Source organism: Numida meleagris, chromosome 1, assembly GCF_002078875.1.
Source record: "Numida meleagris isolate 19003 breed g44 Domestic line chromosome 1, NumMel1.0, whole genome shotgun sequence".
Classification (NCBI taxonomy): domain Eukaryota; kingdom Metazoa; phylum Chordata; class Aves; order Galliformes; family Numididae; genus Numida; species Numida meleagris.
Genome location: NC_034409.1, coordinates 105,940,550 through 105,963,894, shown reverse-complemented (window position 1 = coordinate 105,963,894; position 23,345 = coordinate 105,940,550). Strand labels below are relative to the sequence as shown.

Sequence of the window (23,345 nt, the reverse complement as noted above, 5' to 3'; positions counted from 1 at the left end):
TTTACTTGAAAAATATTTAGTGGCCTGCCTTTCTGTGAAGTAAGATAAAGAAGCTGCCGTGGTTCTTCCATCTGTTTGCAGAGTGTACAGGTAGAGAATCATCAAGGCAGTGGGTTCAAGCTATGACAAAATTGATTGTTATTTCTGTTATCAAGAGGTAATAGGCCAGTATAATGTAGATACTTTCATGGTGCACATCTTATTCGTGAAATCAGTAACAGCTCCAAAGAAATATGAGATGGACATCAATTTTGAGAAAAGTGAACTTTTGAAAAGACATTCCTGGTAAAACAACATTTTTCTTTTGTCAAACCTATGCAGATTTATTTCAGGAACTTCTGCTTTTAATTTTTAGCAATACATATTAGCAATCCTTCTTTATTTAGAAGGTAAAAGTTCAAAGCATTTATTTTGATAGCATCATTCTTAGTATTTGTAGTTTGAATATTTGTTTACAACCCGGTTTAAGAAGCAAGTGCTGTATTAAAAACAATGAATTGGAAGATTCACTCTTAGAAGTAATCGTCTCAGAGAAACCAAGTAGTTGAAAGTGCTTTCTACGTAAGTGATGCAATTCTAAAATAGTGAAATTCACCCAGGACTTCTGTCTGTATAAAATACTGTAATCTTTTAAGAATAAAGAGTTTAAAGTTTTATAATAATTCATTTTGAGAGATCAAGAAAAGAGTAATAGAAGTTACAGCTTTAATGATGGAAGTAAGAGTATGAAAAAGGTTATTGCTAAGTTGGGTAACTCGTAATTTTTAAGGCAGTTTTTACAGGGATGCTACAGAACGTTACTTTATAACGTCCTCATCATCTCAAAGCAAAAGACTAATCCTGAGAGTTAAAAACGTGCTTAGGACTGAATGTCTGGCTGTGTCCTTAGTAAAGGCTTAGGGTATATTGCACATGATGGTTGAAATAAAAACATATCTTTGCATATTTCGTTAAATGTGGTAGTGTTTATGCTTAATAAATTAGCTATTTCAGGAATGCAAGTTATTAAAAGGAACTTTGAAATATTTTGTATTGTAGAATCTACATCTGAGGAGCCCGGACAAAGTGGTAAAGTGCTCAGGAGCAGGACATGTATCATTAACTACAGGAAACACATAAAGCTGTCTAATGTGACGAAGAAGAAAAATCCACGCAGATGTGCCACTCTAGCAGCTAATAAGATTAAGATAATGAGTGATACAAAGGAAGAGTTATCAAGCTCAGAAAGTGTTTGCACAGTGAAGAAGAACAGAAGGCAGCTTCATGGCAGTGCATCTGTGGCATCCAAGAAGAAACTGATCAGCAGCTCAGATATAGATGTTAGCATAATGTCTGAAAATGAGAAAGAACAGGATTCTGCTGGAAAAAAACTTTGTTCTGGATCATCTGTTCCTAAGAGAAAATACATTAGTGAGTCTGAAGATGAAAAAACGGAATCTGAGGTGGAGATAGAAGTGACTAAAAAGGAGGATGATGATAATGACAGTCGGACACAGAGAACTGAAAGTGATGCAGCTCTTAAAAATGCATTTGACTCTTCAGAGGAGAATTCCACAAACCGCAAGGTAGAAAATGGGAGAAACTGGAGAACTTCTGGTCAGTCGACTTCAGACTACAACCATCATATGAGCAACTCTGAAGAGGAGGTGGGTTCTGAGTTAGCTAAACGTGAAACTAAAATTATCAGAAGAGCACCAAATAAAAAATCCAGAGCTCCTTTGAAAAGATTAAAATTATCAAATGACTTAAAAGAAACGTCAGAACCTGCAACAAGGAGGAAGAAAGATGAAAAAAGCTCAGTATCAGAGAACGTGGAAACACCTAGCACTGCAGGGAGCTCAAAAGCCAATCTTAATTGTTCTTCTGATTCAGACTCTGGAACTGATAACAGTATATGTAGTGATCCTACAGAAACAAAAAAGAGAAAAAGAAAAACAGACATTGTTAGAAAAGAAATTTCAAATTTGCCTAAGCCTTCCAGAAGACCCCAGCGAGGGAAACGTTGGAAACCTAACCAAGAAAATGACTCTGAAGATTTGGAGTATACCAAATACAGAAGAGCGAACCGGCGTACTAAGATAAGAACTCGAAATAGGGGTAGGCGGACTGTTAGATACGACGATTGTGACGATGACGATGATGACAGAGGTGTAGGTGATGCAGCTTGTGAAACGTAACCTTAAAAGGAAAAGCCAGCCCACTTTTTTTTTATGGTAATAGCACTAGAACTCATGTTGGATGCTGGCTCTTCCTTGTCCTACATTTCAGGGAATATATTTATATTTTTCTATGAAAAAGTTATGAATGTGATTAGATCATGACTTTCTCCTTTTCATATTTTGACTTGCACTTGCCTGCCCATGTAGCAGCATTTAGCACAGATGCCAAAATGTGCCTCATTATAGGGGCAATTTTTTTGTCTTTACTGGTATTTTATTACATATAACAAGAGTTTAAAAAAAAAATGTTAAAACACTGCGCAACAGGTTAATAGCAGTATGTTGAGTATTATTGTTATGGGTGCTGCAATGGAATACTACCTAGGTCATTCAACATTCGAGAACAAATTTCAAACATCTCTAATGCTGTAAGAAATCATATACAATATTAACAGGCTTATACATAATAGTGTACGCTATAAAAATTTGGTGGATACTAGTATTGCACCAAACGAGTAATGAACGGTCACTGAGTTAACAACATTACAGCTTCTATTAGTACAGATGTTAAATGTTCTGTACATTCATTAATGAAAACATAAAACTAGAACCAGTTACCAGTTGAGAAAAGCATATCTGCCAATTATAAAGGCATATTGGTGCTGGTAAAGAGAGGGTTTATACTGACAGGTAGTACTATCATTAATGTGACTTCTATACTGTAAACTTAAGAATATGAAATGCAGGTGAACTCTTGGGCCTAAGGGTTTTTGTGTGTTTTCTTTATAAAATAGAAAAACCAACAAAACACTCGTTCTGTTTGTTGTTCTTTTTATGCGTGAGAGGTTGGATGTGCAGGATTCTTACATTCCAGACCATTTTTGCTAAATCTCTGTTGGTCTTCCACATTGAAACTTCTGAGTGCTTTAATGTTAGATTTTTGCATTGATTAAACATGTCGGTTTTGATTGTTGCCGTTTACCTACCAGTTTTTGAAATGCTTGAGGTGGCTTTTGTCAAAAAATAATTATTACATAGAAGATAAATTCTCCAGGGGGAAAAAAAAATTCTTGGTTGGCCATGCATCAAATAGAAGAATGCATGGCACCTCTAAATTCTTACTTTTCCCAGGAGCTGGGCAGCCCCAAAATCACCGCCTTCAGTCCAGCATGAGGTACTCTGCTCCTTTCTCACTCTCTGCTATGGGTTTCCTGCCTCTCCTCTGCTGGTTCAGTTTCTCACATGGCTGATGTATGCCATTCCTGGTCCCTTTGTTCAGTAGGAGTTATGTCAGTGTACTAGTTGTGACTCAGCTCAAAATGAAACAGCAAGCTCGCGAGTTAGTTTTCTAGAAGATTGGATAGGTAATAGCATCTTCAGGGGCTTTAGGAAAAAAAAGTACAGCTTCATAATCACACTTAGTAATATAATAAGTGCTTGTACAAATGGCAGTGAAGTAATGAAAATGCTGACTGGCAGCAGTTACTGAGAAACGCTTGTCCAGCATTGTTGCTGATGCTGTGCCAAAAGGTGCACTGACCATCACGTTTTGGTATCTGGAACGTTATCTTGGTATAGGGAAGTACTGTTTGTTTGTTTTTTTCCTTAAAACTTCTGTATGAAGTCCTAGAATAAGCTAGCTTATGTCACTCTTGCCTTGGGAGTTTTCTTTATTTAGAGTATAATCCCTTAATATAATGTTAGAATTTAGTAAGTTCAAGATGTTTATTTGATGCCTTTAAGTTGGTTTATGAAATATGAACACGGTTGTGTTCCATGAGGAAACCTGGCGTTTCAGAGTGGCTTTGTGTATCGCACCTCTTAGGAGCACCTTTGTTAAAGAGAGTAAAACATCGGGTATTTCTGTTATCCCTACATTGAATGAATTGTTCAGCAGCTGCTTATGGTCACTGTTCAATGAAATACAACCCCCAGTAGAGGAGTACAATCTGTTACAAGGACTTTCAAGCGAGCATCCGATTTTATTATTAAACAGCTAAACCTGAGTTGGTAGGTTTGTATTTCTAATTCAGGGTCAGCCTTAAAAAGATGCTTTTCTCTTGCGGTTCAGCTGCCCTATTCCGTCACACTGCGCTCACGCACTATAGGTTCATGATGCTCCTGAAAGGTGGGAGCAGCTTCAGGCCTCGGCGTTCCTGTACCTGGGAGGGAACTGCTAGCTTAGGGAGAGTAACGCTTTATTTTATAAGCAAATGCTGTTGTGTAACTCCTTGCTTTATAGACAGACAGGAGGTGAGATGATTAAAACGTTTTTGTGTTTCCTTTCACCCCTCTGAGAGTTTATTTTACTTTTCACGAACTGAACGCGTTCCCTGTTGGAACAACTGCTCCTTCTGCCGGCTGTTGACTTGGCCTCCCTCTAGTCAGACCAGTCGGGGCGGCCAGGGAGGGCCGGGGCCACGCGCTGGGGCTAAGGCCGCTGGTCTTCCCGCCGGGCCTGCTCTCTATGGTTAGGCGCGGCTAGAGCGCCGCAGCGCTGGGTGGAAACTCTGTGGTACCGGCGCAGCCGAGCGGCTCGACGCGCGTGCGCGGTGTCCGCCCACGGGGGAGAGGGAGGCGGGAGGCGGCGGCGGGGTGATGGCGACGTTCTTCGGAGAGGTTGTGGTGGCTCCGTCGCGGGCCGGCGTGGACGATGAGGAGGAGACCGAGGAGACGGCCGAGGACCGGGAGATCCGCAGGGAGCTGCAGGAGAAAAGGTAGCGGCGCGGGGAGCGAGCGCTGGCGGAGCGCCGTGCTTCCCGGCGGGTGCTGCAAGCCCGGCTTCTCTCGGCAGGGAGATCGCCGCGCTCTGGACGCCGGGAGCCGCGGGGAGCCCTGCCGAGGAACCCGTGCGGTGCTCCAGGCTCATCGTCGCCGTAGGACACAACGCTGTCGGTAGGTGGAAAACGAAGCGCGTGGGGCTAGAATGGCCAAACCACAGTCCCTGTGCCAGCAGGCAGTTGGGTTGGGTTGGGTCGTGGTGGAATAATGGGAAAGCAGAATGTGTTTTGTCTTTGGATTTAACTGGGACCGTGCCTCTCGTCCTTCATCCAGTTTGTGTGGGGTGCTCTCACTGTTGGTTAATTTGCAAAAATTGCCTTCTCGTAATGGCCTGTAGCTCAGTGCAGTGTTTAGAAATAGGACCGTGCAGTCATAAAGCTTGTGCTTGTACTGTAAAATGCCTGGGAGGTAGCTGACTTATCCCTGCTGTGCCCGGATCACTTAATACTACTGAACCAAAGATTTGGGTTACAGTTGTTAACATTACATGTGTTATTTCACTCATCCTTTTTTTTTTTTCCTCTGAAGTTCTGGCGCATGAATTAACTCTTCTGCCTGAGTATGGGAAGCTTCTCTGAGATCTTACTGTTCTGATTTGGGAAATTTTCCATGTCCTATTCATCCTATTTCCAATTAGTTTAATGGTCTTAGCAAAATATGCATTAAATAGAGAAATTTCTGACTTGGATTCCTGCTCACCTTTTTTTAATTACTAGCGAGCAAGGATTCTTTTGTACAATTTTTTTCTTGTTTGGTCCCCTTTTTACGCTTTGATCATGCACTCATTCATAGTGTTCTGAGGTGGTTGTGCATTGGACTCTTGAGACAACCTTTCTTCTTCCCATGCATGCATATCGTGGCCTTGAGCTTCTAAATCATAGATTGGCCTGGGTTGAAAAGGACCTCAAAGATCATTTAGTTTCAACCCCCCTGCTGTGGGCTCTGTCCCTTTGGATATAGAGGCATCTTAAGTCTTTTGTACATTTAGATTATCCTAGTTAATGAGGCTAACTTGTTTTTTTCTTTATTGAGGATTTTCCTTTAAAAATAGTTAAAGATGCATCTTAGGCCTGTCTTCTCCTTCATAGGAACTAATTTGATTTGTAGTCATTAAATTTAGCCACTTTTTTTGCCACTAAGCCTTGTATGCTCGTGCTACTGTTTCCTGAAGCCAGAGTTACAGTTCTGCCTTGCTGGCTTCATGACTTTTTTTTCCTGAGAAATCTGTTGAATCTGATAAGAAGTGTTAGAGACTTAGTATTTAGTAGCTAGTATTAGTTCTTAGTATATGCTAAAGGAATCCAAGTTGGCTGTAGTAATATAATTCTTAATACATCTTGTTGATGATAGAGATTTCTACCTATATGTAGAACTGTTCTTTATGTCTTGATTCAATGAGATTACTCACGTTTGTGATCTTAACTGGATATGGTTGATAAAAGTATGCCAATAAAAATGTTTTTATTATTCCTTTTTAATTTGATGAGATTGAAAAGAAATGTTCCACTCCAGCTATTTATTTGTAGAACAGAGATTTTATTCTTTGTAAATTAACATCAACCTTCTTTGCAGCTTTCCTGTCTTCTTTTGTTCTGGATTCCATATGTTGGAAAGTAGTTGGAGCTGTGAAACTGTGGAATGAATGGTGTCAAACAACCAATGCAACAAATGTCCTCCCAACAGATTCTTTCTGCTTGTTCTATCAATTAATATCAGATCCAACAGTAAGTGACTTATGCATGAATTCCTCTATATTTTAGTGCTCTGAAAAAGGGAGCAAACTCCTTTCACCTCCACCTTGCTCAGGACAAACAAAGCATAAAGCATTACAGCTGCGGCATTTTGGATTAATCTCACAAGAAAATGTGAAGGGTCATTATGCTCACTAAAACCACCCAGAGTTCTGGCTTGTGCAGTTGAAAATTAAGATGGTATTACATGGCAGAACATTTCACATTAGGCTACGAATGAAAAACTTGTATTGAAATAGAGTTGAAGGATCCCAGGAGTACTGAACAAGTTGTTGACTACGGTCATATCACCTTTACACGTGATCATAAGCTATTGTTGTGTTCAATGAACCACATACACAACCTTTTTTTTCCTTTGTCAGGTTTTGTTGTGCCAGTGTAGCTGCTATGTTGCTGAAGATCAGCAGTTCCAGTGGCTTGAAAAGGTATAACTGCAAGACAACATATTGAGCTATGAAATCTTAGGATTGGGGATCTTCAAGTTAGTGCATCTGCCTCTTCCCTCTACTCTTCTATACCTGGCAGTACAGTGCTGTAAATAACTTTTTTACTGTGACTTTAAGTACCTAACAAATTTAGAATGGGTGAATTCTGAGAAATTCTTTTCTAGATGTTGCCAGTTTTGTCTACAGTAACTCGCTGTGCAATTACTTTTTTGGAGAGTTTCAGTTTTGTTCCTTTCCCGTTTTACAAACTTTGCTGTTCATCTAAACTTTTCAGTGGCTTGTTTCAACTGGTATTTCAGCTCTGAAAGAATCCTTCTGTAATAGAGTTATAACATAATTTCATTAGTACAGCTGCCAGATAAATGTTGTGAAATTCAGGGTAGGTGGTGTCTTCACAAATGGGTGTGATCTGTTTCTTTCACAAGGTGGAAGTCTAAAAAAAGCTGCTTCCAAAGTAGTGTCTGTCCCATTTGTTAGTATACTCAGCTTGCTCTATGGTCAGCCCTATCGTGATTCAGGGATGCAAGTACTGCTGGTCATTCAGATTCTCACCTCTCCACTTCCCCCCCCTAGTAATATCCTTTTGATTTTAATAAAGTAAATCTAGGGAAAATTTTCAGGCTGTTGATTTTAGATATTGATTTCAGTAACACCTTAGCCTCAAGGGACATATGGCTTATTTGGTTGTTGGGGTTTAATCCTGTGGGCAGCTCAGCACCACACTGCTCACTCCCCCTCCTCCCAATGGGATGGGGGAGAGAACTGGGAGCAAAAAAGGAGAACTTACAGATAAGAGATAAAAACAAACAACAACAACAAAAAAACTGCTTACTAAAATGAGAAAGGAAGAGAGAAATAATAGCGATGATGATTATATATAGTATGTGTGTGTGTACACACACAAAACAAGTAGTGCACAATGCAGTTGCTCAGCACTGCTGACTGATGCCCAGCCAGTCCCCGAGCAGCTTTGTCTCACTTGCCAGCTGGCTAAGCCAGCACGTAAGGAGGATTACTTGGGTGCGGGGGAGGATTATACAAGGGCCTGAGTGCAAGAGAGCCACAACAGTTGTGGGAAGGCAAAGGAGATGAAAAGCTGGGGTAACTTTGAGTGATAACTGGGATTTCAGACCCAAGTTTGTGAAAAACTAGTTTTGTTGTCATTCCATGGCTGGCTGATAAGTTTATTTGACTTTGGTGAGGGGTTAGTGGTTGACTTGAAATTTTAGAAACCTTAGAACCTTAAACATTTTGGTTTTGCTGTATTCTACACTTTCTTGCACTTCATTTAAATTAGGAAAAGAAAGATGATTGTGGTTCTTGTTGTCTCTTCCATTTCTGTTTTTCCAGCTGCTTGCATATGTGTCACTTAAAATGTGGGTGGTTTTGAACAGTAGAATTGTACAGTTTTAACCAAGTCAATGTTATTATTTTAGAACTTACGGTTATTGCTATTTTAAATGTACAGCTAAGGTGTTATGCTTTTGCTTTTAGATTCAGTTACGGGTCTGTTCTTTATGCTTTGTAAATTGTCATTAACTGGAAATCCTCACTGTCTCCGTGAACCAGATTTTTTCATTTGTTTTCTCAGTAAGTGATCACTGACAAAATAAGATGATGTGCAATTTTGCAGGACTTTAGTTGGTACCAGCCAGTGTCCCCAATCAAAGTAAACAGTTGTTGTTTTACCTGGCAGGCAGATAAACACCGCACTGCCATTAGCTCATCTCCACCCTGCTGTGGGATGAGGGAGAAAATTGAAAAGCACAGGGATCTGCGGGTAAAAGATTAGGGCAGCTTAATAAGAAAGGGACTGGGGGGGAGAAAGGAAAGGGAAAAACAAATAAACAGTAACAACAAGGCCAATAAAAACAAGTGTTGCACAGTGCAGTGTAATTGCTCATCACCAGTCAGTAGCGGAGCAGTGGCAGCCCCCCTGGCCAGCTCCCCCAGTTTTGTTGTTCAGCATGACACCATGTGCTATGGGACGTCCACGTGGGCCTGTCAGGGTCAGCTGTCCTGTTTCCGTGCACCCCCAGCTCGTCGCTGGCCGGGCAGCGTGAGGAGCTGAAATATCCTTGGCTCTGTGTAGGCACTGGTCAGCAACAACTACAACAACAGTGTGCTATCAACATTATTCTCATCCGAAATCCAAACACAGCACCATACCAGCCACCGTGAAGAAAATTATCCCAAACAAAACCAGGACAGTAAACATCCCATTAATTGAAATATAAGTGCTTCTGAAAAGTTACGTCCGTTTTATATTACAGTGGTAACACACTGATGTGAGAGAGTCGTCAGGTCCCCTTCTATGATTGGTACTCCGTACAGAAACAGGGAAGTTTCTGTAATGTTTCCCAAATGCCTTATTCCCTTTCTCATCAGAAATCTGGAGAGGAGTGTTGAGAGGGAAAGTGCAAGTTTGTCATGCTTCTCATTTTGACGTACATTCTTTTAAAAACAGTGAAGGGCTGTGGAGTATGTGAGTGTTTGGTGATGGCATGTGGTGGATCCAAAAACATGTTTGGCGCGATGTTTTTTTATGTTTACTTGAATTTGAGGAAAACTGCAGAAAAATTAAGGTTTTCTTTCTCAATTCTCTGTTCAACTTGAGCATAATGAAATAAAATCTGAGTATTTGAAAATGAGTCATCATAAATTTACATACAGCATCGTAAATCAAGAACAACATCTGGCGAGCACAAAATTTCAAATGTCTCTCAACTTGTCAAGCTTCCTCGCTGTTTGAAGCAGCCTGGTTCTTATTTGGAGCCTTTCTTTTTCTTCTGCTGTCACCATTAGTAACAGTAGTAAGCCTTAATATATTTGCAGGTGAAAGGATAGTGCTGAAAATCTGAAGCTTCTCAAGAAGACTAGTAGACTTGGTAAATATGTTAGGTCTTTGCTCCTTTGCTTTCTCCTTTTTTTTTTTTTTTTTAACTTCTGTCACAAGAGGAATCCACATGGAATTTCCATTCAAGAGCTTGTAAATTGAGCTTTAATATAGCCGTGGAAGCAAACTGCTCTTTGCTGCCTGCGCTCGTATTGAAATACATGTCTGTGTTTTTAACATCATTGATGTGAGAAGATAAATTTTGCTAATACATGAACGTTTTTCTTTCAGGTTTTTGGCCATATAAGAAAGGAAGGTTTGCAAGTAACGATTCTTTCAACATGTCCTGTAGCTGAGTATAAAACCCAGGAATCCACTTTGACACTTCCATCTCCGTTTCTGAAAGCCTTAAAGACAAAAGAATTCAAAGAGGAGGTCTGCTGTCCACTGCTGGAACAACCAAACATTGTGCGGGATCTTCCTGCTGCTGGTATTTTTCAGTCTGAGTTATTTACAGTGACAATATAAAGTTTGCTTTGAAGGAAATCCAACTGTAGTTGTAATTTTTACTTAATGATACTAATTGTCTACCAAATTAGATTTTTGGAAGTTAATTTCTAACAATTCACCATCTTATGCATTGCCTTGTAAAGCATGAACAAATTTTCAAAAAAAAACCCTGCAATTCCTTTTATAGCTTATGACGTAAGTGCTAGAAAACTACTCAGTGTCAGTTAGAAAGGCTTTATAAGCCCTTTCTGCCTGTTAGAGGTAAATAGGTTACATGATGCTACTGACTGACCTCATGTAAAGGTTAAATTTGCTTGTATCGTGTACTATAATGAAAACCTCTGTGAGGCTTTCATTATAGAGTACCAAATCAATGTTAGCATCCATGAGGAAAAACTTGTCTGGCAAGAGCTAAAAGTTGGATGATTTTTCTAGAAAATCTGTTGTTTGTAATTTGCATTTTTATGTTTTATTTTAACAAAAGCACATATTGCCTTTGATTGTTAATAACTTGTGATTTCCCATGAGGATATTCACCAGCAAGAAAGGTGGAACTGCACAATACTGCTTTTTGGTAGTTTATTTTCTCACCTGTTTGCTGCTGAACGTAACGCATATTTTCTTTTCACTTGTATTTAGTTCTGAGTTACTGTCAAGTATGGCAGATTCCTGCAGTATTGTATCAGTGCTACACTGATGTCATCAAACTGGACACGGTTACAATTGAAGCATTCAAGCCTCTGCTTTCTTCTAAACCCCTGAAGAATTTAGTCAAGGTAAAATCTCATATTTAAAAATGAACAAGAGGTTTGGTCTGTCTTTCCATTTCTTGCATTTGGCTGGTGATAGGACCCACCCACCTGTAAAGCCTAACTGACTTGTGCCATACCTGAAAGCTTCTTAAACCTTGGACCTTTTTACTTAGTTATAAAGGTGATTCCGTAGTTTTGCACTAATCAAGCAAATTGTGGTATTCTGGGCTGCCAAGGTGAATGTTTTACTGCTTTCTGAAGTAATTTAATCAAAGTGTAGTTGGTTCAAAACGCCCTCCTCAGTTTTGCCAGTTGGACTTGCATTTCAATGATAGAAGATGTTTGTGTGTGCTGAAGTATTTACTTCAGCTTGAAGTGATGGAATTGCCAGTTAGCATTCATTTACATTTACATGCATTAAATATAAGTGCAACTGACTAACCCTTAAATGTTTAAACTTGGAAGGAAAACAACGATGAAAATGCAGGCTCTTCCTCCACTGCACCATGGAGGACAAAGGCTAATTGATAAACCCCCTTGCGTTGTTAATCTGCAAATTCCTTTGGTGCCTTTGATAGTTTTCTACATACCTTCATTCAGAAGATGTGATCTTTGTTTACAGTTAAAATGTTTACCTGACAGATATTCATAATATTGAAAATTGGAATGGGTGACAGTGGGGCTTGTTGGGTTTTTTTGGTTTGTTTTTTTGTTAACAGCTATGTAGTTAATGCTGATCATCTCTTCCTTTTCCTAGGATGTATCCGAAAGCACAAAGATCTTGAAGAAGTTGCTGACAACCAGTGAAACTCACAGTAATATCTATATTTAAAGAGGACACTTGTAACACAGACGACACTTGTTTTATACTCCACTTTCTTCCATAGAGGACACTTTGGAATTGTAGTTATTTTTTCAAAAGTGGAATAAATTCTACTTGATTTTTTTTTTACTTTTGAATTCATTTTTATTATTTTCTAGTTCATCACAATAAACACACATTTCTCCTGTAAGGGATGGAAGGCTTTCTCCAGGAGCAACTTTATGAGAAAAGATATCTTAAATATGAAGAGCAATTTCTTCTCTTCCTCCTGAAGGCATTTTCTTACCTAAATTGATCCCTCTTATATACAAAAGAGTAAATACGGTCAATGTATTCTGTCTATATCCTATTTTTTACTTCAGTGTGAAATATAAAACTTTAATATATTATCTAACTTAAAGATTTCTGTGGTGAAGAAAATATTACGTGCATCTTTTTACATACGTATGTGTATATATATGTATATACATTTTAATATATAGTGATACCTTTTAAGGAACTACTAGTGGAAAATAGACAGGATGCAGAGCTCATTAGAGCTTATGGAAGAGCTGTGAATTGGATTCACTGAGTAAAGCATCACAGCAATTCAGGATGGCACTGCCTGCAGACTCAGGCAGGAAGAGATGCCCGCATTCGGTTCCCATTGGCAGTAGCTCGCCAAAGACTCACATTTCTTTGCAGCTTCAGTCTTGGAGTCATGGAGGTGCAGGAGCTGGCTTTCTCTTCTGTCCGATCTTGGGCAGAGGCAGGAACCGTCAGGGCAGTAGGCTTACAGGGTGCTTCAGCAGGATTCACCAAACCTTAACGTTTCTGTTTTACAGACTCTTTTATGTTGAATGTGCGGTTTTTGGAGGAAAGTAGGCATTTGAATTCTAAAGTGTTTGAGAAAATTCTGAAACTTACTGACAATTTCAGCGGTGTATTTAAGATACTTGTTAAGATTGGCATGCAGTTCTGACTTGTTGAATTAAACTGCAAATACACGTTTCACTTAACAATACGGTGATTAAGAAAAGATGCTTTGCTGGGGTTGACATTGATCAGAGATCGTTAAATTGCACACAGCTTATCCTTTGGTGCAAAAATAAAATAGCAGCTTCAGAGTTCTCTGCTTCCTTTACCTTTGACTTACTCTGGATGTCCAGTGAAACTTTCTGAATAGTGTAGATTCCTTTCATAGAGCTGCCATCGCTTGTGGTTGGAAAATTGTTGGCATAGTCATTGTCCACTGAAGCAAATAAATCCAGGCTTCAGCAAGCACACTATAATTTCTGTTAATTTGGGGTTTTATTTGCTGTTTTAAACTGCACACTGTATTGCAGTTGCCACTGTAATAGAACATTTTTGATGTGGGTATAGAGTTGATTATTACTCAAGACATTGATTTCAACTTTAGTTAATATAGCTAGAGTTAAGCAAGTAACTATTGCTTGAAATGGTACTCTGTTTTTGAATAGACTCTTGAAGTGTGAAGTGAAGGATATGATTCCTTTTTTTTTCTTTTTTTACTTCTACGTAGCGTTTTAATTAAAACCTGTTTGTACAAGTGATCTGAGTTGAGAATTCTGTTGCTCTGGAAGAGTTGTGTGTTGGCTGCACTGATTTCTTACTTGCACACTGAATGTGTTTGGTTAATAATAAAGTATGTAACAAGAAAAATATTTCATAAAAATAGGCAGGCTCTTACAGGAACTGTAAATATACTTCTAGTACTGTTGTTATTACCTGTGCAGTGTTAAAAATGAGCTGTAATTCAGTTTTCACTACTTGGACTTACACTGAGATGTGAGAACACTCTTAAACACCTTGAATAAAAGTGGCAAACAAAACTCTAACAGTTTGGCAATTAAAAGACTGAAAACTCTTCCATACTTGGAAGCTAGAATAATTACCCTTTGGAGCATTCTCTCAGAGGTTGTGATCAGTCTCCATTGGGTGGAAACATCTACCTGGGATGTGATGATTTTGTTCGATACCGTCTGGCTGGTTTCTGTCCCTGCATCCAGGTATGTTTCCTTGCAGGTATGCTCCACCTTGCAGGTGAGGTGAAGCTTTGTGCTGTACTAATTCCCTCTGGTGTGAATCCATCAGTCTGGACATGTGCATACCATGCAGTAAGCCAGACTTGTTTGGGAATCATAGACAGGGCTGGGTTGGAAGGGACCTTAAAGAAGATCCTTTTGTCTTTCATTACCAAGTTAGGCACTTCCCCCCATAAGCCGGCCCTCCTTGATGCTCCATCACAACAATGTGGAAGTCCTCCCCAACAACTCCTTTTCCTCTCTGTTGGAGGATGTGATAACTGGGGCAGGCAGTACTCTAAAAGTCAGATGTCAAAGATGGACCAGGCCCAAGGAGGAGGAATTTGTTTCTGCCCCCCTCAGGCAAGTTTCCCCTGTAATGCTGAGCAAGCTGCCTGAATGTTGTCTGATGTGCAGCCTGTATCTGCAGCCCAGGGAGAGCAGAGCATTGAGGTCAGACTTTCTTTACAGGAAACAGAGATGATGCAGATAAATATCCTAGAACACTTCAGAAGCGAAAGTGCTTGAATTTCATACAGTAAGTGCAGTGGGAAACAATTAATCAAGGATATTCATTTTTTTTTCTTTTTGATAGCAGGGTATAATGTGATACTTCCAGTGAGGAGAGAGCACTGTAGACGTCAGTCAAATGGTATGTATGTAGAAAAAAGGTGAAAATTGAATGGTAGGCTATAATCTTTTATTTTTTACTTTCGAATAATTGTATGACCGAATGTTTAGAATGTTCTTGGCATAGGGGGTTATGTGCTTACTTTTATATTTGCTTTAAAGCAGAAAAAGTGTTCTAAGGGCAGTTTCTAAAGGTGTGCTGTTTCTAAACATAGACATTTCCTGAACAGGTCGTGACTTCTTTCCCTGCATTTTCATCAGAGGAGTGGAATGCTTTCTTATGGTAAATGCACCGTATTTTTTTATGCTTGAGATTGATATTTGAATTCTTCTGTTGGATCTTATTCAGGCTTTGATCCATTTTTTGTGGCCTACTGAAACAGTCTTTTTTCCACTGGCTCTTTAAAGCCAATGTATTGCCTCGTAGGGAATTGACAACCCAGGGAAGGAAGGTAGCAGAGTCTCCGCAGAGGTCATAGGAAAATCAAGCATCAATCCTCATGGGTCCCAGCTGACAGTAGGCCTGGCAAGTGAAGACATTTTGGGTGGTGCAGGTTAGTCTAGCACTGTTGTCACTGAAGATTTCATTGGTTATAACTGCAGATGCGCTGTTTTGTGTCCTACTGGACAATGTCCCTATCAGAAATAGCGCAGCCAGCAGGAGCAGGGAGATGATCATCCCTCTGTACTCAGTCCTGTTGAGGCTGCACCTCGAGTGCTGTGTTCAGTTTTGGGTCCCTCACCACAAGAGAGACATTGAGGCCCTGGAGTGTGTCCAGAGAAGGGCAGTGGAGCTGCAAGGGGTCTGGAGCACAAGTCTGATGAGGAGCAGCTGAGGGAACTGGGCTTGTCCTCTCTGTAGAGAGGAGGCTCAGGGGGCCTCATAGCTCTCTATAACCACCTGAATGGAAGGAAGTTGTGGCGAGGTGGGGGTTGTCCTCCCACATAACAGTAATAGGAGAAGAGGGAATGGCCTCAAGTTGTGCTGGGGAGGTTCAGATTGAGTACTGGGAAACATTTCCCCTCTGAAAGAGCGGTGAGGCAGTGGCACAGGCTGCCCAGGGAGGTGGGGGAGTCACCATCCCTGGAAGTGTTCAAGAGCTGTGTGGATGTGGCACTGAGGGACATGGTCAGTGGGCACGGTGGGGATGGGCTGATGGTTGGAATAGGTGATCTTGGAGGTTTTCCAACCTCTATGATTCCATGATTATTTGCTTTCTTGGAGCATGTCAATGTAGAGGTGGTGACAAGGTCAGAAATGAAAATTGCAGGCTAGTCAGGTTGGTGGCACCCATGAGTGGTGACATGGCTTTCTAAAGCTCATGTAAATGTTAGTTTTCAATTAACTGAGTAATTGCATTTGAAAAAAAAAAAATCCCAAGTCAGTGCTGTAGATCAGATTTTGCATTGGTTTATTCTTGAGATGTTTTTTGGTTCGGTTCCTATTTGGGCTCAGCCACGTCTGATGCCATTCTCCACCAGGCAGCAGGTCCGGTCCTCGATGTGTTGACTTGATCATTATGGAGCACAAAACACAATGCTCTCCACAGTGGTCAGCTTTCTGGGAGGAAAGCCAACCGAGCCTTCCTAGCTCCGACACATGGCTTCCAGATGTCAGCATCTCGTGCATGTTATGAAAATGCATGAGTGTTGAATTTAACCCATATTTTAATAATTTGGCCACCTGTACCATATCCTAATAATCTTAAAATAGAGGACTCGAGATCCTCTGGATAATTATTCATAGCAGATGTTAAATCGTTGGTGTATTTTACACATTTACACACTGGGAGAATGATATTAAACATTATGCTTACAAAAATAACCCAAAACATATTTATTTCAAAGAATTCAAATAGTTCATAGCAGGAAGTGGATGCGGGAATCTGTGTTCATTGTTGTGGTTTGTTTTAGAGGTGTGCTCAAAACCAGATGAAAAGGGCTTCAGTCATTACTGCAGTTGGACAATATTATTAGAATGTTTCAAAGATAAAAAGCGTTTTTTATATTTTGTTCCAGGGACTTTCCCAGCTGTTAATTTCTGGCCCAGGTTTTTTTATTGTTGTTATTATTTTTAATACATTTAAACATTCTGACCTTAAAAGTATAATTATGGGGCAAGAAATCTTAAGTATCAAACCCATTCTGTGATGATGGATAAATAAACCTTTTGGTCAGACCTTGAAAGCCAGCAACTCAATGCCATCAACCAACTGAGCAGGCAAGGTGCAGCAAACCCAAGATGTTCAAAAATAGACTTGAAGTAGTATTTGTGCGTGCTGTACCTTTGATATTTGATAAGACAGGTTGAGGGAGATGGGCTTGTTCTGCCTGGAGAAGAGAAGGCTGCAGGGAGACTTTGCCACTGCCTTTATAAGGGATCTTCTAAACAGGAGGGGTGGTGACTTTTTACACAGAGTAGATTGTGATAGGTCAAGGAGGAATGGTTTTAAGTTAAAGGAGGGGAGATTTAGGTTAGATGTCAGGGGGAAATTCCTTACTCAGAGTGTGGTGAGGCGCTGGCACAGGCTGCCCAGAGAAGCTGTGGTGCCCCATCCCTGGAGGTGCTCAAGGCCAGGTTGGATGGGGCCCTGGGCAGCCTGAGCCCGTGGGGGGCAGCCCTGCCCACAGCAGGGGTTGGGGCTGGGTGGGCTTGGAGGTCACCATCAGGGTTGGTTCTGGGGTGGAATCTACCTCCAAGAATCTTCCAAAAAGAGTGAAAGGATTGTTAGACAAAACTGCAGTGAAATCTGTTATTTTCCTGTGAGGGTTTTGCTACAAGTCGCTGTAAATGCTGTTGATTTCTGTGGGCTTTGGACCAATTTTGTTCTGTGTAAATCATATATGAATTTTATCAACAAATAAAATTACTGCTTAGGTCTTACTAATATTGAAGACATGAAAGAAATATGTAGAAATATCCAGAACAAGTGAAACAGGTCCTGAACTGTCACCTGTGAAAAGGAAAGCTATAAAACTTGAGAAGTGAATGTGGAAAAGCTAATACCTTTTCCACAGACTTTGTTGTTTTTTTTTTTAAATCAATTCCATATATCTTTAAAATTTTAACATTAAGAAAATGAAAAACCAGAACCTTGTGTGCTGAAAAAACAGTGGATCCTATGCTTGTAAGACAACAGTAGTGTAACCTATATACTGTCCAGCAAACATTTCAGCAACTCATCACCAGCACCAAATGGGATCGTGGTGACTTTCAGGTTAACCAGATTGACAGTGTTTCTGTGTGTTCAATGCTTTTCTTCTTTTTTTGCCCTCTGTTTTAAAACTGTGTGAACGTGTTCTTTTCTTGGGTGGTGCTGTGTGCAGCCCGGAGTTGGACTTGATGATCCTTGTGGGCTCTTTCCAGCTCTGGATATCCTGTGATGCTATTTCTTCTTTACTGCTTGAGTGACTGAACCAGAATAACTTGAAAAAGCGAGTGTGTGGGGGTCTGTAAAAATACATGACACACTTCTGCTATTTTGATGAAAAGAAAAACAGAATTCAAAAGGGCTTGTTATTGACTGAAACACTTTGTTTTGAGGTTAAGTAGTCTTTTCTAGTGTTAGTTCAACTCCACAGCGATTTTACTTTGTGTGTGTGTGTATATATGTAGTTTATATATGTATGCACGCACATATATGTAGCTTGCTCCGAAAGTAATGCCTCCTGTTTATTTCCACGGAAACTACAACAGCTACAAAGAGCACAATAACGCTATTTGACAGAGCAAATTCTCAGCTACAATGGATGCAATTAATATAAATGACGTATTATATACACGTACACAGCGGTGCCGCGGGAGGGCGGTGTCGCCCAGCGCAAGGCTCCAGCCAGAGGCCTATCGGTCTGGCTGGGAGCGGGGAGACGCTGGGCTGCTGCCCGGGCTCGGGCCGGGGCACTCCCCTTCCTTCCCCTTCCTTCCCCTTTTTTGCCCCTTCTCTCCCTCTGTGCCGGTTTACCCCTGGGGGGGACGCGCATCGCCCATGTCTCTCCTCCCCGGAGTTCCCTTCCTGCTTCCCTCCTGGCTGCCAGGCTTTCCCCCCCAAACCCCGAGTTAAATATTTGCACTTTCAGTTGGTTTTATGCAGCTTCCCTCAGGAAACAAAATGAGCGCTGCTACCTTTAATAAGGTCACAGCTATTCCATTATGATTTTTTTTCTCCCTTTACCAGATTTTTGGAGGCCCTCCCGCTTGTGAGTGGAAGCGGGAGAGTGCTGGAAATACAACCACTAGTGATGCCAGCTATCACTGTCACTTTTCAAGTGCCCCTGGTGCCTGCATTTTCTTTCTGTGGCCCTTAGAGTGCTGTGTCTGAGACCTGTCAGTATGTTAACTCTTTCAGCTGTTTATCAGCACTATTCATCAGCAATTTGCTGTTGTGATTGGCATCGATTTTACAGCACTCTACTCTTTCCTCTTGCCACGATCCATACGTTGTGCCATGTTTTCAGATCCTGGCTGATTTCCCCATATGGTTTCCATATGGGAACATGTTGCTCTTGTTAGCCACCTTCGATGCAGCCTGTCAGCCAGGTCCCCGCTCAGAAACAAATAAATTGTCTCGTGTCTACTGTATTTCCTTTCAGGCTGCACTCTCCACTTTAAACTTGGCAGTGTTTCAGGGCAATCAAAATCCAATCAGTGGCCGTGCTAACTCCATATGTTTTATTTCCAAGCTGCGCGGGTGGAGGAAGCCCTGACTATTTTTGGTGTAGAGTGAGTTGTGTGCGGGGTGACATGCAGCCATCGCGCTGTGCCTTTCCCTCCAGCTGTGCCCCTCGGGGAGAAGAGCAGCTCTGGTTTCACACAGAATGCTGTGGTCAGTCAAGTACTGCAGGTAAAATTTGCTATCCTGGAATGCAGAATGCTGCTAACACAGAGTGAAAGAAACATGGACTGCAGTTAGTTCATAGAATTAAGATGGGAAAAGAGTCCAACCATCAGACCACCCCCACCATGCTCACTGACCATGTCCCTCAGTGCCACATCCACACGGCTCTTGAACACCTCCAGGGACGGTGACTCCACCACCTCCCTGGGCAGCCTGTGTCACTGCCTCACCGCTCCTTCTGAGAAGTGTTTCCCAATACTCAACCTGAACCTCCTCTGGTGCAACTTGAGGCCTTGTTCTTCCCCATAAGACCTGTCCTCCAGACCCCTCACAGCTTTGTTGCCCTTCTCTGGATACCCTCCAGGGCCTCAATGTCTTTTTTGTAGTTCAGTGTGTTAGAAGCACTCTGAGGACTGGCCTTGCAGCCAAAGTGAACTCATCAGGCTGTTTTTCTTTAAATGATGTTTGACAGCTGTTGGAGGTCTTTCGGTGTCTTCTCCTAGGCGCTGTGCTGGAGCCCACCTACTAGCTGCTTTTGCCTCCATGCATGGCACAGCCATGTAAAAGCTTTATCTCCTTCTCATGGTCCTGTTGTGTTGCCCTTGTCTCTCTAGTTGTAGACTGAAGGCCTGGCACAGTGGAAGGGACGCCTCCATTTTGGGATTTTTTCCAAAAATGAGTCATAGGCCTCACTGTGAGCTTGTGACAAACTGGGGAGAACACGCTGCTGAAGCACAGGAAGCAGCAGGAGAGTTGCTGAATGTTAGTATAGTATTTAACGTGCCGTGAGTTGCCAGTAGTTATAAAACCGTTCATATGGTTTGATGGCTGCATACAACTTTCTGTGGTTGCTTTACATCTGGCTTCAAGAGTGATGGATGTGAGATTACCACTATGATGTCTGTTCGGAGCACCGTGAGGCCTTGGGAGAGGCAATAAAGCAAGATTTGTCATTCTCAGGGGGCTGGCGTGGAGGACACTTTGAAAAAGCCCTTGGTGTGACCTCCCGCCTGCAGAGCAAAGCCGGGCCTGCAGGCATCAAAGCAATCCACACATCAGGGAGGCTCGTCAGGCACAGGAAGCCTGGAAGGCACAGAACAGCACAAGGCCATTGTGTAGAGCTGTGCTGACCAAGTGAGCAGTAGCACTCTGGTGAAAATAGCTGCCCAGGCCTTTGACTGCAATGGCTCTGGGCAAAACAAATGTCAGTGAGTGCATTGTGAAGACCATGGGGAAAGCAGCATGCCTGGACCCCAGAACTCACCCTGTCCCCTCAAGGAGTGACAGAAGAGGACCTCAGCACGAGTCCACCACTGCCAACCAACTACAGGGCGCTGGAGTGGACTCAAGGAATATAAGGACCTTGAGGCAACCAAGGAGGGGAGACTGGTGCCTACATCTGCTTTTTCTACCTCATTTTTTTTGTCTTCGGAAGGAGGGACAGTCTTCCCAAGGCATTCAGCGTGGATGTTTGTGTGACAACTGTGGAGAGTGAAAGGTCAGCTTTGGGTCTGGGACAGTCCAGGACACACAAATACCAGGGACTTGGTTCTGTCACCAGCAGTTCCCATGGACCTGACCTACAGGAACTTGGAAATGGAGTTTTTTTCAGGTGTAAATCTCATTTTCTCATTTTACTATTCCATCTTGTTCAGCTCATGAGTTCAATGCACCTTTTAAAGTCTTTTCCTGCACCTTTTGAGTTCTACCAAGCCTTTCTAAATCCCAACCCACGTTCTCTCTTTGAGAAGCTTTTTTTGTTTTTCCCACATTACCTCTATTACTCATTTTTCACAATTGCTTTGTAAGCTGCTCCTTCCTTACCTCCAGTTTCCTTGTTTTATTTACACATCCTGACTTCTTTTGTTTCTGGAAGAATAAAAAATACAGAGGTTCCCATGAAGTATTACACAAAGTAACAAGTGCAGTGTCCATCCTCTTTCCTTTTCTTCTTTGTCATTAGCTTACAGTGACCAAATAGCCCCACTGATCAGCTGCGGCTTCACTGCTCCCCTGGAGCAGGGTAAGGGGACATTCCTGGCTGTTGTAGCTGTGCTGGAGCTGTGTGGCAGCCTCCTGGAATTTAACTGAGAACAGAGAGCAGGAGGACTTGTCCGTTCTTTTTTCCATTTCCATCAACAGGATGTTTGTTTCATTGGCCTGCAGAAGACATTCATTTTGATGGGATCAGATAAGGATAACAGGTGATGGGGATTAATATTTTTAATTGTAGGGGAGAGCTTGGCCAACAGGAGAGCTTGGCCAACAATAGTGTTACATGTTTCTCTCTCACAGCCATCAGGCCCTGGAGTGTGTCAAGAGAAGGGCAACTGAAGTATGAAGAGTCTGGAGCACAAGTGTTATGAGGAACAGCTGAGGGAACTGGGATTGTTAGGTCTGGAGAAGAGGAGGCTCAGGGGAGATCTCATTGCTCTCTACAACCACCTGAAAGGAAGTTGTGGCGAGGTGAGGGTCAGCTTCGCCTCCCAGGTAACAGTGACAGGATGAGAGGGAATGGCCTCAAGTTGTGCCAGGGAGGTTCAGATTGAGTATTGGGAAATGTTTCACCTCTGAAAGAGTGGTGAGGTAGTGGCACAGGCTGCCTAGGGAGGTGGTGGAGTCACCGTCCCTGGAAGTGTTCAAGAGCCATGTGGATGTGGCACTGAGGGACATGGTCAGTGAGCATGGTGGGGATGGGCTGACAGTTGGACTAGGTAATCTTAGAAGTCTTTCCAACCTCAATCATTCTGTGATTCTCTGATCACCAAAAACATTGCATACAGAATGGGCAGGATTAATCTAATTTGATCCAACAGTCTACTTCCTCTGTGCATTTAGGCCTTTTCATTGTATTTAACCTAAGGAAAAGAACAGGAATAAACAATTTTCAGTTATAAGGTGAGCTAATTACCATTTTGGTATTGTTAATTCAGTTCTGAAGTGTTGAGTTATAAAGACTGAAGCTGAACCAAGAAACCAAACTGAATTTTGAAATAGTTCTTATAGCTGGGTGTATCCTCCCCTGAGAAAACTATGAAATGAAAGTTTAGGGCTTTTACTTTCCTCTTTTCTATAGCGAGATGTGTCTTTGCTGCTCAAACAAGGAGATTTGAGCAAACTGAAGGAGACACAGAGTCAGTCCCTTAGCACTTCTGGAGTAGAAGCAGCTTCCTGGGACATCCCTTGGAATGCTGCTGACTGTGAGAAAAGAGCATGAATCACTAGGAAGCAGGATGGCAGTGTTGCCACGTCGAATGAGTTTCAGTGCTCTGATACATGCTGGTTTGCTTTAAACCCATGTCCCTCTAAGTGGTGGTATTTCATGAGACAGAGCACTCTGGCAGGGAAACTCCACGGCTGAGCAAAGCCCCTAGCCTTTTTCCCTGCTCTAAGCTTGTCTGTGTGTCTCTGCTGATTTATTTTTTTTTTAATGGAAATAGCCTCAGCGTGTAGGAAAACGGGCTTGTGGTTTTCAATGCACGTTCACGAGTCAAAGCTTTTTCTTTCCGGGCTCCTTTGCTCAAGAATAAGAGGGAACTACTGGAGAGGGTCCAGTTGAGGGCTACAAAGATGACTGGGGGCCAGGAGCAGCTCCTGTACAAGGAACAGCTGAGAGAGCTGGGACTGTTCAGACTGGAGAAGATTGAGAGGGGATCTCATCACTGTTTATAAATATCTAAAGTGCAGGAGTCAAGTGGACGAGGCCAGGCGCTGTTCAGTGGTGCGCAGTGACAGGACAAGGGGCAATGGGCAAAAACTGGAACACAGGAAATTTCATACAAACACAATGAAGAACTT

General features: G+C 41.8%; 2 protein-coding genes across 5 annotated transcripts in view; both read left to right on the top strand.

Moving 5' to 3' along the window:
• Positions 1-3,132, top strand: part of BRWD1 (bromodomain and WD repeat domain containing 1) — a 55,552-nt gene extending 52,420 nt beyond the window's left edge. For all 4 annotated transcript variants that reach the window (XM_021405722.1, XM_021405711.1, XM_021405713.1 and 1 more), the window contains exon 41: positions 1,039-3,132. In XM_021405722.1, coding sequence (XP_021261397.1) covers positions 1,039-2,177 — 1,139 coding nt within the window. In that variant the 3' untranslated portion in view covers positions 2,178-3,132. The remainder of the gene's footprint in view (positions 1-1,038) is intronic.
• PSMG1 (proteasome assembly chaperone 1) lies at positions 4,688-13,890 on the top strand. Its single transcript, XM_021405736.1, has 7 exons — positions 4,688-4,876; positions 4,954-5,054; positions 6,513-6,664; positions 7,054-7,116; positions 10,265-10,463; positions 11,123-11,259; positions 11,993-13,890. Exons 1-7 carry the CDS (start codon positions 4,758-4,760, stop codon positions 12,065-12,067), a joined length of 846 nt encoding a protein of 281 aa, XP_021261411.1. The 5' UTR covers positions 4,688-4,757; the 3' UTR covers positions 12,068-13,890.